General features: G+C 38.0%; 1 protein-coding gene across 9 annotated transcripts in view; it reads left to right on the top strand.

The window, feature by feature from the left end:
- Positions 1 to 16,450, top strand: part of GTDC1 (glycosyltransferase like domain containing 1) — a 428,626-nt gene that overhangs the window by 396,341 nt on the left and 15,835 nt on the right. For all 9 annotated transcript variants that reach the window (XM_023730219.1, XM_023730213.1, XM_023730214.1 and 6 more), the window contains one exon: positions 3,060 to 3,169. In XM_023730219.1, coding sequence (XP_023585987.1) covers positions 3,060 to 3,169 — 110 coding nt within the window. The remainder of the gene's footprint in view (positions 1 to 3,059; positions 3,170 to 16,450) is intronic.

Raw genomic sequence — 16,450 nt, 5'->3', positions numbered from 1 at the left:
AACTTACACGAGTTGACATTGTTTCAGGCTAATGCATCTTTCCCAACAGTACTTTGTCCAAAATAAAGTTTAACTGAGAAGGTGCCTGGTATTATGGGAGACTTTATAAGAACTTTAGTATAAAATGCCTCTTTTTCTCAGGGATAATTTTGGGGAAGTAAAATATCACCTTATTTTTGTCAATATATTATGGTTTAAACAAAAGGAGAGAGGATTCACACAAAATCTCCTTTGTGTTCTTATGCAAAGTGACCATTGAATATGAAAGCTTTTGTCCACCAATAAGAAATGTCTAAAGAATACAGTAGGATTGTAGTGCATTTATCTTGTATAGAAACTCTGAAAATATATGTTCATAAAGCCTACTGTTTTCAAAATACTTGCACTAGAATCTTTTAAGAACTACATCCCCTATCCTGTCAAACCTCCTCCCAACTCCAAGCCACACCTACTTTTACTTTAATACAAAAAAAATTGGGGAGGAAATATTTTGAATAGATATTTTCTTGGGGATCCACAGTCAAAATTTTTAGAACTCAAAATGAAAAATTTAGAGAACAGAGTCCGTATGAGTTGGAATCAACTTGACAGCAACAGGTTTATGGTTTATGGTTTTTTTAAGAGATTAGATTCCCCTATAGTGTTACTCCTCTTCAAGATATGTTATATTGTTGCCATTCTTTTCATCTAAGTATTTCCAAGAGAATGAGACTATAAAGACGACATTCTACATCCTACTTTGGTGACGAACGTCTGGGATCTTAAAAGCTTACAAGCGGCCATTTAAGATACAACTATTGGTCTCTTTCCATTCGGAGCAAAGGAGAGTGAAGAAAACCAAAGACTCAAGGAAACAATTAGTCCAAAGGACTAACGGACCACAGGAACCACCACCTCCACTAGCCTGAGACCAGAAGAACTAGATGATGCCTGGCTACCACTACTGACCACTCTGACCAGGATCACAATAGAAGGTCCCAGTTAGAGTGGGAAAAAAATGTAGAACAAAATTTAAATTCATAAAAAAGATGAGATTTACTGGTCTGAGAGAAACTGGAGGAACCCCCAAGACTATAGCCCTTAGACACCCTTCTAATTTGAGACTGAAGCCATTCCCAGAGATCACCTTTCAGCGAAATAATAAACATGCGTATAAAATAAACAATAACACCCATGACAAAAGTGCTGCTTAGAACAGTCATCTCTGAGACCAAAAGGGCAATGTCTGCCCGAAAGAAAAGATGAGAAGCAGAAGGAGCTGGACAATGGAAATGGGGAACTCAGGAGGGTAATAGGAAGAATGCTGACTCACTGCGGGGATTGAAACCAATGACAGGGAACAATGTGCACACACTCTTGAATGAGAAATTAATTTGTTCTTAAACTTTCACCTATAGCACAATAAATTTTTTAAAAAATCAGTCTAAAAGAACAGTTTACAGATTAGGTGGTGGTTATTTCATTGATAGGATTGAAGATAGCATATGGTGTATTCTTTACTTTGAAAATGTTTTGAGTCTTTGTTCTTGCCCACAGCAGTAGTATATATGAGAACTATCCAAAAACTTGCCAGTGGTACATGTATGTAATACATATTAAAAAGCAATGAAGATTTTGCCTTCTTTGTTATTTGAAATAAATCAAACTGAGAGATAGCTTAAAATAAATTATAGAACTCTAATTCTGTAAGATCTTACAATTTCATAAGATTATAAATGCAATTTTAAAATGTTAATTAGAAGATGCATTTGTTTTAATTCTTGTTACTGAAAATATTGACGGAATTGTGAATTAACACATTTAGGGTTGCAGATGCCATTTTTCATGAGATTTCCTGAATGATGTAATTTTCATATTTCATATAGCAGTTTGATCAATTTACAGATTTATTTTACATAATTAGTTGGTAAATGAGAAATTCAGTTCAATATAACTATTTTTCTGTAATATAAAAAAGTTAAAATTCTGAATTATAAATAAAAAAACAAATATTTTGAAGACATCTGGTCCACATCTGCTTGAAATAAGATAATTTAAAACAGTGTAATGAAATGCAAGAAATACTGAAATATTCACACCTTACAATGTAAAAAATAACTCATTCCATTTTAATGTGGTTTATTAAATTAGATAATTTTTTTTAATTTTAGTGTTCTTTAGCCTCTCATTCTGTGATTACAAAGAAGACTGACAAGCTAAACAAAAAATAATCCATTCTTTTCAAAGCTTTACTGAATGAAAGAATTATCTTTATTATTATTATTTCATGTGTTGAATAACCTCCACTCCTAAGTTAATAGTCAGCAGACATAGACTCAGGTCTGCCCCCTTTTAATGTATTTATAGTTCTCCATTCATCTATTTTAAATGAGAGATTAGTAAGAGGGTGTGTAATCTCACTCCCTAAATTGTAAGTTCCTTGTGGCCACAAAGGGGCTCAATAAATGTGAGAGGGAGGTATTCAGACCCATGGAAATGAAGAGCATCTTTAGTACATTATCATGATCAGTAGAGAGTGAACCTTTGAAGATTGGTCCTTTTTCTTTTTTAAAAACCTGCATTAAGTGGAAACTTAACCTAAAGGAGAAAGGAAAATGCACTGCACGTTCTGTAATCTGACCTTAAAATGTGAAAACAAGTTAGAGTTCTCCTTTAATAAATGGCTGCAGAGCCTTAAAACTTCAGTAGGCCTGGGTTTTGATCACGAGAGAGAAGTGCGTAGACATGAAGCCACTCAATGCTGGTGCGGGTTATAGGGAGAAAGCTCTGCTGGGCTGCCAGAAGCTCCTCCAGCCAGCACTAAAACCAAAAAAAAAATCAAATCTGTTGCCGTCGAGTCGATTCCAGCTCATAGCAACCCTATAGGACAGAATAGAACTGCCCCATAGGGTTTCCAGGGAGCAGCTGGTGGATTCGAACTGCCAACCATTTGGTTGGCAGCCATAGCACTTAAGCACTACGCCATCAGGGTCCCTTAATTTGATACTGTGAGAATCAAAAACTTTTTCTAATACATGCCCTGAGGTAACAGAAGTTATATTTTGTGTGTTTATTTCTAGGGAGCATGATAAAGATCCAGAGAGTTTTTTTAAGGTATTAATGCGTCTAAAGGAGCTAGGACTCAAATTCCACGTCTCTGTCCTTGGAGAAACCTTCACAGATGTCCCAGGTATCTCTTTTGAACTTTTTAATGTATATTCTTATAGATGACATAAGCTCTACAACTTAAGTATTAATTTCCGTGTTTCCCTTTGTTAGAATAATCAAGATGAACACTGTTAACCAAAAGATTATACGATGGTATTAAAGCCTGATTCAATTAAAAAAGTACTTAAGTAAGCATTCTTTGATTTGAGAACGTGAAGTCATTGCTTTTATCAAATATAGTTTATACAGTGTATCTTGATGTAAATAAAATATATTGCTTTAGGCATCTTAACACTTTAGGAAAGTGGGATTTGTACTTGGATATACAACCTCTCACCTGTGGGGTCACTGGCTTGAATACTGCTCACATTGGTAATGACTGAAATACATTACCATCTGTTAGGTGGCCCATGTAAAACATTTTGGCATCTAACTTGTAATATGGAGTGGACCACAGTCTATACCATAGTTGTCGTTGGTCCATGCCTTTTGTATTGACCTTTAGAAAACAGACAAAAATTTGATGCTAGTAGCAGCAGAGCCTCCCATCTTTGTTTTTAAATGAGCCTTTCAGGGCCATTTCCTTCACTGCATCCTTACTGGTTATGTTTGCATCAGTAAAATGAGCATTCTGATGCTTTTCATAAGCACTGGAAGCACTCACTTGTCTTTGCCAAGAAATTTGGAAGACAGCTACCTAGCCAACCAACTGGAAGAGATCTATATTTGTGCCCATTCCGAAGAAAGGTGATCCAACAGAATGTGGAAATTTATCAAACAGTATCATTAATATTAATATTTTACCTGCAAATAAAATTTTGCTGAAGATCATTCAAAAGTGATTGCAGTAGTACATCGGCAGGGAACTGCCAGAAATTCAAGCCAGATTCAGAAGAGGATGTGGAATGAGGGATATCATTGCTGATGTCAGATGGCTCTTGGCTGAAAGCAGAGACTACCAGAAAGATGTTTACCTGTGTTTTATTGACTATGCAAAGGCATTCAACTGTATGAATCATAAAAAATTATGGAGAACATTGCGAAGAATGGGAATTCCAGAACACTTAATTGTGCTCATGTGGAACCTGTGCATAGCTCAGGAGACAGTTGTTCAAAGAGAACAAGGGAATACTGCCTGGTTTAAAATCAGGAAAGGTGTGCATCAGGCTTGTATCCTTTCACCATACTTATTCAATCTGTAGACTGAGCAAATGATCCGAGAAGCTGGACTACATAAAGAAGAATGCAGCATCAGGATTGGAGGAAGACTCATTAACAACCTGTGATATGCAACCTTGCTTGCTGAAAGTGAAGAAGACTTGAAGCATTTACTGATGAAGATCAAAGACTACAGCCTTCAGTATGGATTACACATCAACATAAAGAAAACAAAACCCCCACAACTGGACCAATAAACAACATCATGATAAACAGAGAAAAATTGAAGTTGTCAAGGATTTCATTTTACTTGGATCCCAATCAGTGCCCATGAAAGCAGCAGTCAAGAAATCAGACAATGTATTGTGTTTGGCAAAGATGTCACCTTGAGGACTAAGGTGCACCTGACCCAAGTCATGGTATTTTCAATCACTTCATATGCATGGGAAAGCTGAACAGTAAATAAGGAAGACCGAAGAATAATTGATGCTTTTGAATTATGGCATTGGCAAAGAATATAGAATATCTGTTTTGGGAGAAGTACAGCCAGAATTCTACTTAGAAGCAGAAATGGTGAGCCTTCATCTCACATACTTCAGACATATTATCAGGAGGGACCAGTCCCTGGAAAAGGACATCATGCTTGGTAAAGTAGAGGGTCAGTGAAAAAGAGGAAGCCCCTCAACAAGATGGATTGACCTAGTGGCTGCAACAATGTGCTTAAACATAGCAACGATTATGAGGATGGCACAGGACCGGGCAGTGTTTTGTTCTGTTGTACATAGGATCGCTGTAAGTTGGAACTGACTCTTCGGCACCTAACAACATCAACAGCTTTTTAAGCTCTGTGTGTTCAGCATTTGTTGAAAATTCTAAATATTTAGACAACAGAAATGCCCTCTGTCTTCATTCATTATGACTCCTATGGACCACCTAAAGTTTACCCTCACTTAACAAGTACTTATTGATTCTAGTACGGAGCAACTATACCCAGTCTCTACTTCAATAGGCTCATCTTCTGTCCTCTGCAGTTTACCAATGCCAACCTTTTTCTCTTCCTCTAGGGTACCAGGCGTTTTCTTTTTTTTTCAAATCTTTGGTCATTTGCCTGTTTATTTCTGCTTTATACTTTAGATCTCAGCTGAGGGACATTTTCTTTCAATATGAAGCTTCACTATGCTTTTTCTTCATGGTGCTTACCACAGTTTCTAATTATGTAATTTTGTGTGTGAATTTTTTTTACCCCCTCTCTCCCCAAACACATAACACTAAAATGTAGGTGCTATAAGATCTGTCATGTTCATTGCTGAACCCCAAAGCCTGGCACAATGCTGGAGCTCAGTGAATATTTGCTGGATAAATGAGTAAAATAGAGTAAACTCTCTGCCTTCAAGGAATTTATACTTCTGTTGAGAAGGGAACAGTTGTATATAAGCACTGGAAACAAAGTAAAACACAAGATAATATAATGATATGTTGATATTTGCAGTTAACTGCAAACCTTTAGGTTGGCAGTTTGAACCTACCCAGCAGTACCACAGAAGAAAAGCCCTGGCAATCTGCTTCCATTAAGATCACAGCCAAGAAAACCCTATGGAGCAGTTCTACTCTGTAACACATAGGGTCGCCATGAATCAGAACCCACTCAACAGCATCCAACAACAATGACTTATACATGAGGCTTAGAATAGAGTACTAATGGAAGAGCTAGTACTTGAGTAGCCAAAGCTATCTGAATAATCAGAAAAGAATAGGATAATCCAAAAAGAGAAACCACATGGGCAAATGGCTATAGAAGTAAACATTTTAAATATTGTATAAATGAGGAAATAATTGCATTGACTACTGCTGTGAAGTCCCTAATCTAAATGGAATAGGGGATTTTACATGCAGACCTTAGTAAGTAGGTAATATATTTGGGTAGGTAGGATAGGGCCAAAGTATCCAGGATCTTGATAACCAAAATAGATTAGGTAATGGTAAGAAATAGGGATCCTAAATCTTGAACAGGGAAGATACATGATGAAACTTGTATTATAGGAAGCTTCTTGCAATGATATTTAGTCAGAATCACAGTGAGGCTCTACAGTGGTGATCCAAGTATGATTTTTGTGAGGTGATGGTAGAGAGGTTAGTGGAAGGGCTATATGAGAGAGATTCTCAAGGAAAACGCAGAAAGAATTTGGTAGACGGATGACTGTGGAGAAAGAATTCAGCTCTTGTAAAGCCAGTGAGTTCAGTTTTGTTTGTGCCAGCTTTAAGGTATTTGTGGATGCACGGAGAAAAGTGGTTCGAGGAAATCCCTAAGCAGAAGGCTTCTTAGCCCATTTTGCCATTGTGTAATTTTAGGCCACTATGCTGAGTCGGAACCGACTTGACAGCAATGATTTAGTTTGGTTTATTTCAGAAAAAGACTAGGTTTTCACTCAAAGGGCCACATGCTTGGGATCATAGCTCTCTCTTCCCACACTGAACTGTTTAGAGCAGTATGGAGGGTTGAAAATAGAGTGTAGAAAATTAGGTCTCAAGTACCTCATGCTCAGTAATTACAGGTCCAGTCTCTTTGCCCACTTTGGCTCTAATTCAACACATACTTACTGAGCGCTACGGGAAGGGGATTCTGTGGTGTACAGGATTCAGTCTGTCCTCAGGGAGCTAGGTCTCTGGGAGACACTTATATACCATTAACAGATACATAGTATGCTGTGAAATAATTATAGAATGCTGTGGAAGCCCACAGGAAGGGGTTTCAGATTGCCTATGTACATGCTTCCATTGCTCCCTCCCCCAGTTAAGACTCCTTTCTGCCTCAGCCTCTGGTCCATCCTTATCATTTCAAATGTGAATTAACTCTCTTTACAGCTATAACACTTTACCTTGTACATAAAAAAACCAAACCTACTGCCATCAAGTCAATTCCAACTCATAGTGACCCTATAGGACTGAGTAGAACTGCCCCATAGAGTTTCCAAGGAGTGCCTGATGGATTGGAACTGCTGACCTTTTGGTTAGCAGCCATAGCTCTTAACCAGTACTCCACCAAGGTGTCCCAGCTTGTACATAGGAGGGGCCCAATTTGTTGAATGGATGAATGAGCTTGGGAGCTTTTCAGGTTGTACCCTTAGAAGGCCACTTGGCTAGTTTTGCTCCAAAGACTTCCTAACAGGGCATTATATGTAACTCTAGCCATTGTTACCACCCCTCTGGTTTATTTAACACTTATATAGTACCTACTCTGTTCTAGGCATTGCCCTAAGCCCTTTATAAATATTAACTGTAACTCTTCATAACACACCTGTGTAGAGTTATTGTTTCCATTTCTTCCAGGTGGACAAACTGAGGCACAGAGAAATTAAGTAACTTACTCAAGGTCACACAGCTAGGTAGTACTTTTAACCACAGTGCTGTGCTGCTTTCCATGTTCTTCTTGCTTTCTGTGCCAACTGTTTCTCTAAGTTTAAACATTAATTTATCCCCAGGTCCTCATCTAGTACTCCTAATCTCTTATCTTGGTGCTCCTCAAAAAGTTATCTAGTAGGCATAACTTTCTTTGCTTGTTGTCTCTTCTTGGTGCTTGTAATAACATATCTAAAACTCAAATCATAAAACCAAATTATTCACTGTGTACTACCAGACAGAAGACTTACTCTCAGTACTGTTAACATTTGTGGGAAAGTGGTTTTCATGTAAATAATTGCAATAATTGTTATTATTATGCTATTAGTAACTACCATTTATTGAGACCCTGGTCCTTTACGAGATGCTTTCAATGTAATGCTCGTGATAATCCCAGTGCGGTTGGTAATTATTATCCCATTTTATAGGTAGGAAAACTGAGACTCCAAACATTTAAGTCACTTTGATTACATAGCTTGTAAGTTAAGCTTTTACATAAGAGCCTAAACCAAAAAACCAAACCCATTGCTGTTGAGCAGCCTATAGGGTTGCTGTGAGTCGAAATCGACTCGACAGCAACAGGTTTCATAAGAGCCTAGATGTATCGAAATCCCAGGAAAGGTATAGTATATGACAACAGGACCACTACCCTTTCTCCAACGTCATTCTCTTTCCCTCTCTGCAGAGCTCTTAGGAGAAACTAGCAGATCGCTGAGCAGTCTCCACTAAATCTCTTCTGAAAATTTTAAAGCTGTAATACAGAAGCTTTGTAGACTCTCTATTGTTATTTTCATGTAAAAATTATGTCAGAGATTATTCAATACTTTTTTAAAAAATGTGGTGGACTTCTGATTTCCCATTATAGTTTATAGGTGACACATCTAGAACAGTTAGTGACCTTCCCAAGGTCTCACAGCTGAGTGCACCGGGAGAGCTGGGCAGTAGGTGGTGGCGAGGCCAGGAGGAGACTCTGAGAGTCAGTCTCCTCATCCCTGCTCACTTATGTATTTGTCCAATAAATGTTGTTAAATATATACTTTGTTCCAAGCACTATGCCAGGCATTAAGGACAAAGCAATGAATAAAGCAGACATGTTCTGTGATACTTTGGAACTTGTAGTCCCACTTCGGTGCTTTGTTCATCACTTAAAAACATTAGAACTGATACTTCTTAAGCACTTAGAATGTGCCAGGTACTGTTTTAAGCTCTTTATGCATGCTTTATTTAATCTTTATTACGCTATGAATTAGGCACTATTGTAATCCCATTTTATAGCTCAGAAAAGTAAGGCACAGAGGTTAAGTCACTTGCCTGAAATCACTCAGCTAATCAATTATGAAGCCACAATTCAAACTTTGTCAGTCCACTTCCAGGACTGACCTGCTCAACCCATGCTCTGTGTGGAAATCCACAAAATCATCCCAGATTTACAGGTAAGGAAGCAGAAATTGATTATAGTGGGAGATTCTTGGCCATTCATATGAAATCATTTCCAGGTTCTCTGGTAGTCTGTTGCAAATGGAAGGTTAAAAAAAAAAAAAGTAGAATTTTTTTTTCTCATTTCCTAAAGATTTTCCCCATAGATATTAAAGTGATCTCCCTCTTCTCTCTTCCATCTGTCTTCCTCAGGAGAAATATGTAAAATGCAATATGAAGTGGAAAGATAGCTCAAATAGCATTCAGCACATATTTAGTGCTCAATAAATATTACTTGAAAGAATGAGTTTGGCAAAATAGGATAGAACAATTTACATACCTTATCAGAACTCTAGGATTTGTTAGGTGGTGCAAATGGTAAAGCACTCAACTACTAGCCAAAAGGCTGGAGGTTCGAACCTACCTAGAGGTGCCTTAGAAGACAGGCCTGGTGATCTACTTCTGAAAGGTCACAGCCTTGAAAACCCTATGGAGCAGTTCTACTCTGCACACATGGGGTCACCGTGAGCTAGAATCGACTCGACAGCAACTAAGAACAACAGTGTGAGGAACTGTGCATTGAAACACAATTTCCAAATACTAAAAAGCTGGTGAATGAAAAATAGAGAAATTTGCAGGACAGAACCTTAAGACTTAAGCAAGTGTAAATTCTAGGTGGTCTTATATTTTCTATTTTAATATAAGTGACCTAGATTTAATGTAAATCTATTTTTCAATTTTATCCCGTCTTTCAGTTCTTATATCCGTCAGGATAAGGTGGGTTATGGTAAAGTAACAAACAACCTTAAAATTTCAGTGGCTTAAAACACATAAGGTTTATTTCTTGCTCACTCTATGTGTTTATTGCGAGTGGGCAGAAGTGTTCTACTCATCATAGTCTGTCAGGGACCCAAGCTGATGGAGCAGTCAACATCTCAGACATTGTCAGTTACTACACCGGAAGGAAGAGGAAGCTCAGAAGGGTCTCCCATCTGCAAGTAAGGGCTCTGGCCTGGAAGTGACACAGGCTCCACTTAACTCCTTGGCCAGAGCTTGTTGCAAAGCACCACCCAACAATAACAGGGCCAGGATATACAACCCTGCTTTGTGCCCAGAGGTGGGGAGAATGGAAATATTTGGTGAACAGCACCAGCTGACCACCACAGCTCATTAATATGCATATGGTCGGTGGCCTATCAGAGAGAAAACCACGTCTATCCAGTATTTCTGCCTTAATCTGGGTGAGACTGTCCAGGGAAGTAAGAACTCTTAACGTATTAGAGGATTGCCTGCAGTCCTCTTGCTGGAGACAAACCAGCTGGTGTCTGAAGACGCATCTAGCAACTGTGTCCCGTAAGACAGAACAAATGAGAAATCTAGTTGGTCTCTCCAGGAATGGAGTTAATTATTACTTACAAGTGACTTGGCATTTTGGAAAGCTTATAGGGGTTGTCAGCCAGGGATGATTTTGTCCCCCGGGGGACATTCGGCAATGTCCAGAAACATTTTTGGTTGTCACAACTGCGGGGGCCAGGGGTTGCTACTGGTATCTAGTGAATAGAGGCCAGGAATACTGCTAAACATCCTGCGGTGCACAAGACAGCCCCTCCCCAACAAAGAATTACCCAGTCTAAAATGTCAGTCATGCCAAGGTTGAGAAATCCTGATTTAGAGGAATTGAAGCCAGAAGACTGGGTTTGGGGCTGGGTCCTGTAGCTTTTTAGGTTAACCTCAGTTAATCCATCTGTGGGATAAAAAGGAGAACAAAAGAGAAGAAAACAACAATAATAAAGCCACCTCTCCTGCCCACTTCAAAGGGTTATAATGATGATTTCAGCACAATTACATAATGTGGAACAAAGTGCTTTGTAAACTCCTATGCAGATTTTATTATAAAACTTACGGACTTCCCTTTAGAGTTTGTATATGGAGTGAATCATTCATGCAGTTTAGATCCAAAGAAGACATTAATGATGCTGTACCTTAAAAGTTCATTTAAAAAAAAAAAGTTTATTCTTGCCATTATTTTAATAATTTTTATCCAGAAAATTGAAAGATCGTTCTGCTACATAAAGCATCCATCAAACACCATGTTACAAATGAACCAAAGTGTCTAGAGTGTTCTTAATGCAAATATTTCACTTTTGGACGGTTCTCATGACAGCGTCACATTGTGAGCCCTTGAGATGGTTTAAAAAAAAAAAAAAAAAAAGCAAATGCTCAAGATATCATATCAATGGAATGTATTTGTATACTTAAGAATTTCCCACAAATGATAATTCTAAACAAAATATTATTTTCTGTGAACAGCCAAAGCCTTGCATGAGGGTTCTTCGTTCCATACTGCAGACATGGAGGGAGAAGGAAGGAGTTCTTATTTAGGCATCAGGACGACCAGAAAGGATTCAGGGAAACTGAAAACCTGAACTATGGTTTTGGCAGACAGAAGTCTTTCTGGTTCACCTTTAATTTGAGGTTAAGAACAGTATGTGGAAAACTTCTGGTTAGTATCTGGCGTGACAATGGTTATTACTGTGATCTTGGCATATTCCTGATCCTTAGCTCAGGAGTCAAATGTTGGATAATTATATAACATTTCCCTCCTCTCCCCACTCCTCCTTTACTCAGCTCCCAGCTACACTCTCATTTTCAACATAGTAGCTACACTAAGAGGGAAATGACAGAAAAGTTCTAGGGACACAAATAACTTATGTCACATTAATATAAAGATATAGAATTTTACTGTAAGGGGAGTCCAGCAGAAGGAAAGCTGTTAAAATAATGATCAAAACTGAATTATAAGGTTATATATGAGATGAAATAAGTTTGCTAATAAGATTGAATAAACTCATTAACTCCAAACCATACCACGGCTTAAACCTATTCCTTCTTGTAGTTTTTTTTTTTTTTTTTTTTTAATTGCTATGTACCCATTCTCCTAACACAGAATTATTTACTAAGTTCTTCTTATGGTCTAGCACCATGTAAAGTATTATGAATACTGAGAGGAGAAGACATGGTCCCTCCCTTCTAGAATCTTGCTGTCTGGGAAACAAAAATGTTTATATAGTTACATTTCATTATATACTTCCACCATACATTCTTTTTTATATTGTAATGTTTTAAAATGATTTTTGAATGCATTATCTCTTATAACCCTTATAGCAATCTAGTGATTTAGGTAATCCTGCAGCTATTACCGTACTCAATTTATAGTTGAGGACAATTTCTTATATTGCCCATTTTAGTAGCATGGATCTGAAGTGGATTCTCAGGAGACAGAACTACCTCCGTATGATTTTTAGATATAGGCATAAAGTTACTTTCCCAAGATTATGCTTGGGTGAAGTCAGAAACTCAAACTGAAGTCTTCTGTCCCACAGTCTTGTGCTGAAGAAATAAAAAAGAATAAATGTGGACATCTATATTCCTTACAGAAAAGAATAGATATCATAATGGAAATGACAGTATCCCTTAAGATAACTTAGAAATTTAACATTACAATTAAGATGCCAGAATATTATGTTCTGTATCTTCATAGAGTGGTTCTAGAATTCATACCATAAACCCATTGCCATTGAGTCGATTCCGACTCATAGCGACCCTATAGGACAGGGTGGAACTTCCCCATAGGGTTTCCAAGGTGCAGCTGGTGGATTTGAACTACCAACGTTTTGGTTAGCAGCCAAACTCCGAACCACTGCACCACTAGGGCTCCAAAAAAATTCATACAGAATGAATAAATAAATGGGGAGAATATCAAAGAAATTACTTAAAAAGGAAAGCATACTCTACCAGATTCAGAACACGTATGATGTGATAACTTTTAAAAGATTGCTTTATAGATTCAAAAATGTGAAAGTAGAAAAGTAGGTGAAAATAGAGAATTCAGAAATAAACTCAATTTATATATGAATTTAATATCCAACAAAGTTTAACAATACACTTATTCCAGCTCTAAAATAAAATGTTTTTCTACTTAGTGAAAACAAGAATTGGGTAAAATAAATAACTGCTATACAATAAAAACAACAAAACAAAATATTCACATAAGAAATGAAGCGTATATTGTAAATATATATTATAGATAAATATTTACAGTAGCATCAACATACCTGTAATAATAAATACAATGGTTTACTGAACTCTTACTCTGTACTGCAGTGCAGTAAATTACTTTATATGGCCTTTCTATCCATGGTCTTATAACTCTCACAAAATAATTGGGTAGAACTATGCAAATAAAGTGCTTGTGGCCCACCAAGGGGATTGGACAGTTTTACCAATGCAAAGAAGGTGCATCGAACCCTTGCAGGGGTGGGACCATCCCATTGAGCTTAAAGGGAGTCAATCCCAGAGGTTGGAGGGGGACCTCACTGCCATCAAGAACAGTTGGGAGCACAGCGCATCGTTTGGACCATGGGTCGTTGCACTGAGAACCTCCTAGACCCAGGAGACAGAGAGAGTTTAACACTGAAGATGGCATGAGATAGCAGCGGCATGTGACCAGTAGGCTATGCTGCCAACCCATGGAGCAAGAGAGCTGAATGCCTCCGGGCAGGAGGCTTCCTGGTGGAGTGGGGTGCTTCCAGACACTTATCAGCAGAGCTGAAGAGTTTTATAACACTTGCATGAGCAGAGCAGAGGCCAGGCTGAGGGCTGAGGACAGGGGGCTGAGAGAGAGGCCTGCCTGCAGGTGTGGCGGAGAAACTGTTCTGATCAAAGAACTGTATCCTGAGCCGTTCCTGTTAACTTCCAAGTTGATCTTGATCCTGAATTGTAACCTGTTACTTCCCTAATAAACCCCATAATCGTGAGTATGGTCTGTGAGTTCTGTGTGGCCGCTGCAACAAATTATCAAACCCAGTGGAGAGGTAGAGAGTGCCATGAGAAGAATAGCTAGTGTCAGAGTTGGTAAAACGGTTGGAGAGTGGAAGTATGTTTGACCTCCAACTCATGAGAATCCTCAAGGGATGTTGATGGTGAGTCTCTCTCCTCCCCCTAAAGTTAGACAAGGAGGTCTCATGCCATGCTGCCATGCTGCCATTTTTATATGTACTAATCACAGGACGAGACCTTTTCCACATATTACATCATTTTATCCTCACAACAGTTCTCTGCAATAGATAATGTACAGTTACTTTTCTCTGTGTACAGATGAGGACACTAAGTCTCAAGTAAATAACTCACCCAAGATCACACCTAAGAAGCAATAGAGATAATGATATCAGAAGAAATCAACACTAAGCTAAATCTTGAAAAAAAAATTTAATTTTTCCAGTAACAGAAATACATACAAAGGAATTATAAGAGAAGTTACAATGATCAAAGCAGCAAAAGTAAAGGTATAGCATAACTAAGAACGGCAAAGTTGTGGTGAAACATCTTCACGCATGGTGATGGCAATATAAATTATTTTTCCTGAGCCATAGAAACTTCTGTACTCTTTATTTGACTCAGTAATTTCACATCAGAGAATTTATTCCACAGAAATAATTCCAAGAAGAAAGAAGCAGATGACAAAAGTTACACTTGTCTCATTTTCTTTTCTAATATGTCATAGTCAACAGGTGGCTAAGTTCCTGTTCATTTTGATCCCATGCCTCATTGTCATTTCTATTGCCACTTCCCCAGTTCTTGCCCTTATCTTCTGGGACCTTGACTTCTACAAAGACTTCAAATTAGTATTGATATTCAAGTCATCTACGTACTGCTATCAGTTTTCTTTCTAAATCCAGATCATCCAAGAAGAGAATATTAATAGTATAACACTAATAAGAATTTCTCTCAGATTTTCTGCAGGATGAAGTTAAATTTCCTTTGTAGCAAATAAGGTTCTTCAAAATCTGATTCCAGCCTTGTCCCTCATGAGTTCTGGTTCTCTTTGCCATTTCCTGAATACATCCATGCACTTAACCACCTCCATGTCTTGTGTTATTTGTTTAACTTCCTCTCTCCCTCCCACGTAGTCACACACGTACCTTTTCTTCACCTGGCAAAATCTCAACTTCAGTGTTGCTTCTTTTCCTATACCTTCCCCTCCCCTTCCTTTCCAAATTGCTTCATAGCACTCATATTCATTCTATCAGTTGCAAAGCACATATCACATTGCAGTATGGTCAGTTGTCACTTGGATGCCATAACTGGCCGTGTTGTAACGGCTGGAAAGATACTTTGTGGGTGAAGAGTACAATTTCCTAAAAAGAGACAGCTGCACAGAGCATTCCCCAACTGGATGAGTAAGTTTTCCAGGCCCAACTCCCAGCAATACCCCTGACTAGAAGTAAAATTCAATGCTTGAGAAGCTCTCTTTTCCTTTCTTAGGAAGGATTTATTAACTCTGCCACTGTCCTTCCCTCCAAACTGTTCAAGAGACTCTGGCAATTTACCAGCCTACACACCAGGTGTGAGTAACTGTTAATAACTGTTCCTATTTGTTGGCGTTTCCTGTGAGAATCTGTACGTCCCAGGTGTGCCATTCCCTAATGGGCCCAAACTCTAGGCCTGCTTGAGGTCTCCTCCCACAGCTTCTGTAAGTAGAATATTTATCTTTTCTACTGAAACTAGAAACCAGAATCAGTGCAACTCTCAAGGCGAAATCATTTATCCATCCGACCAGAGGAAATAATGTTGCAGAATATAGCTCCCAAAATATCTCTAAAGAAATTGCTCTCAAAAGTTACAACTTTCAAAACGTTTCTGAGGAAAAATGCTCTTGATTCATTTGTGCCCAAAGTGTATGCGAAATGTGCACTTGAGAAAGACATAAAGAAATAGATGAATTAATTAAATAATCCATGAGAAAAGGCCAAAATATTAATAGACCAGTAAGAAGTTGAAAACAGATCCTAAGTTTAAAAACCTATGAATGTATATGTGACTTAGGATTGATAGATAAAAAGGTCTTAGAATGTAGTTGTTATACATGACTTTAGCATTTTGTGTTTCTCAATTCCTGTATTTTATATGGTCATGATTTGGGGTGTGATAGGGTCAAAATAACATTTGCCCCAATAAGGGACTATAGTGGAAAGCCTGTTTTACATACTCATTTCCTGCAATGTCTGTCAAACAAGATTCTCTGACACAGAAAGGGAGTGAATATCTGCATCCAACTAGTGAGCTTTTCCAGCTATATCTATCTTTGCCTAAATTGTTACATTTGTAAAATGGAAACCATCGTAAGTTAATATTGCAATGAAACATATATCTCCATTTCCTGAACTTGAGAATGGAAAATATTCCTTTGTGAGTTTAGAAGACTCAGGGTCTAGTTCCAGCTCTGCCACTGATTAGCTGTATCACCTCTTTTTGCCTCAGTTTATGCATTTAT

The sequence above is a fragment of the Trichechus manatus genome, unplaced genomic scaffold, assembly GCF_000243295.1.
Source record: "Trichechus manatus latirostris isolate Lorelei unplaced genomic scaffold, TriManLat1.0 scaffold00033, whole genome shotgun sequence".
Lineage (NCBI taxonomy): Eukaryota > Metazoa > Chordata > Mammalia > Sirenia > Trichechidae > Trichechus > Trichechus manatus.
This window is presented reverse-complemented; position numbering and strand designations above follow the sequence as displayed.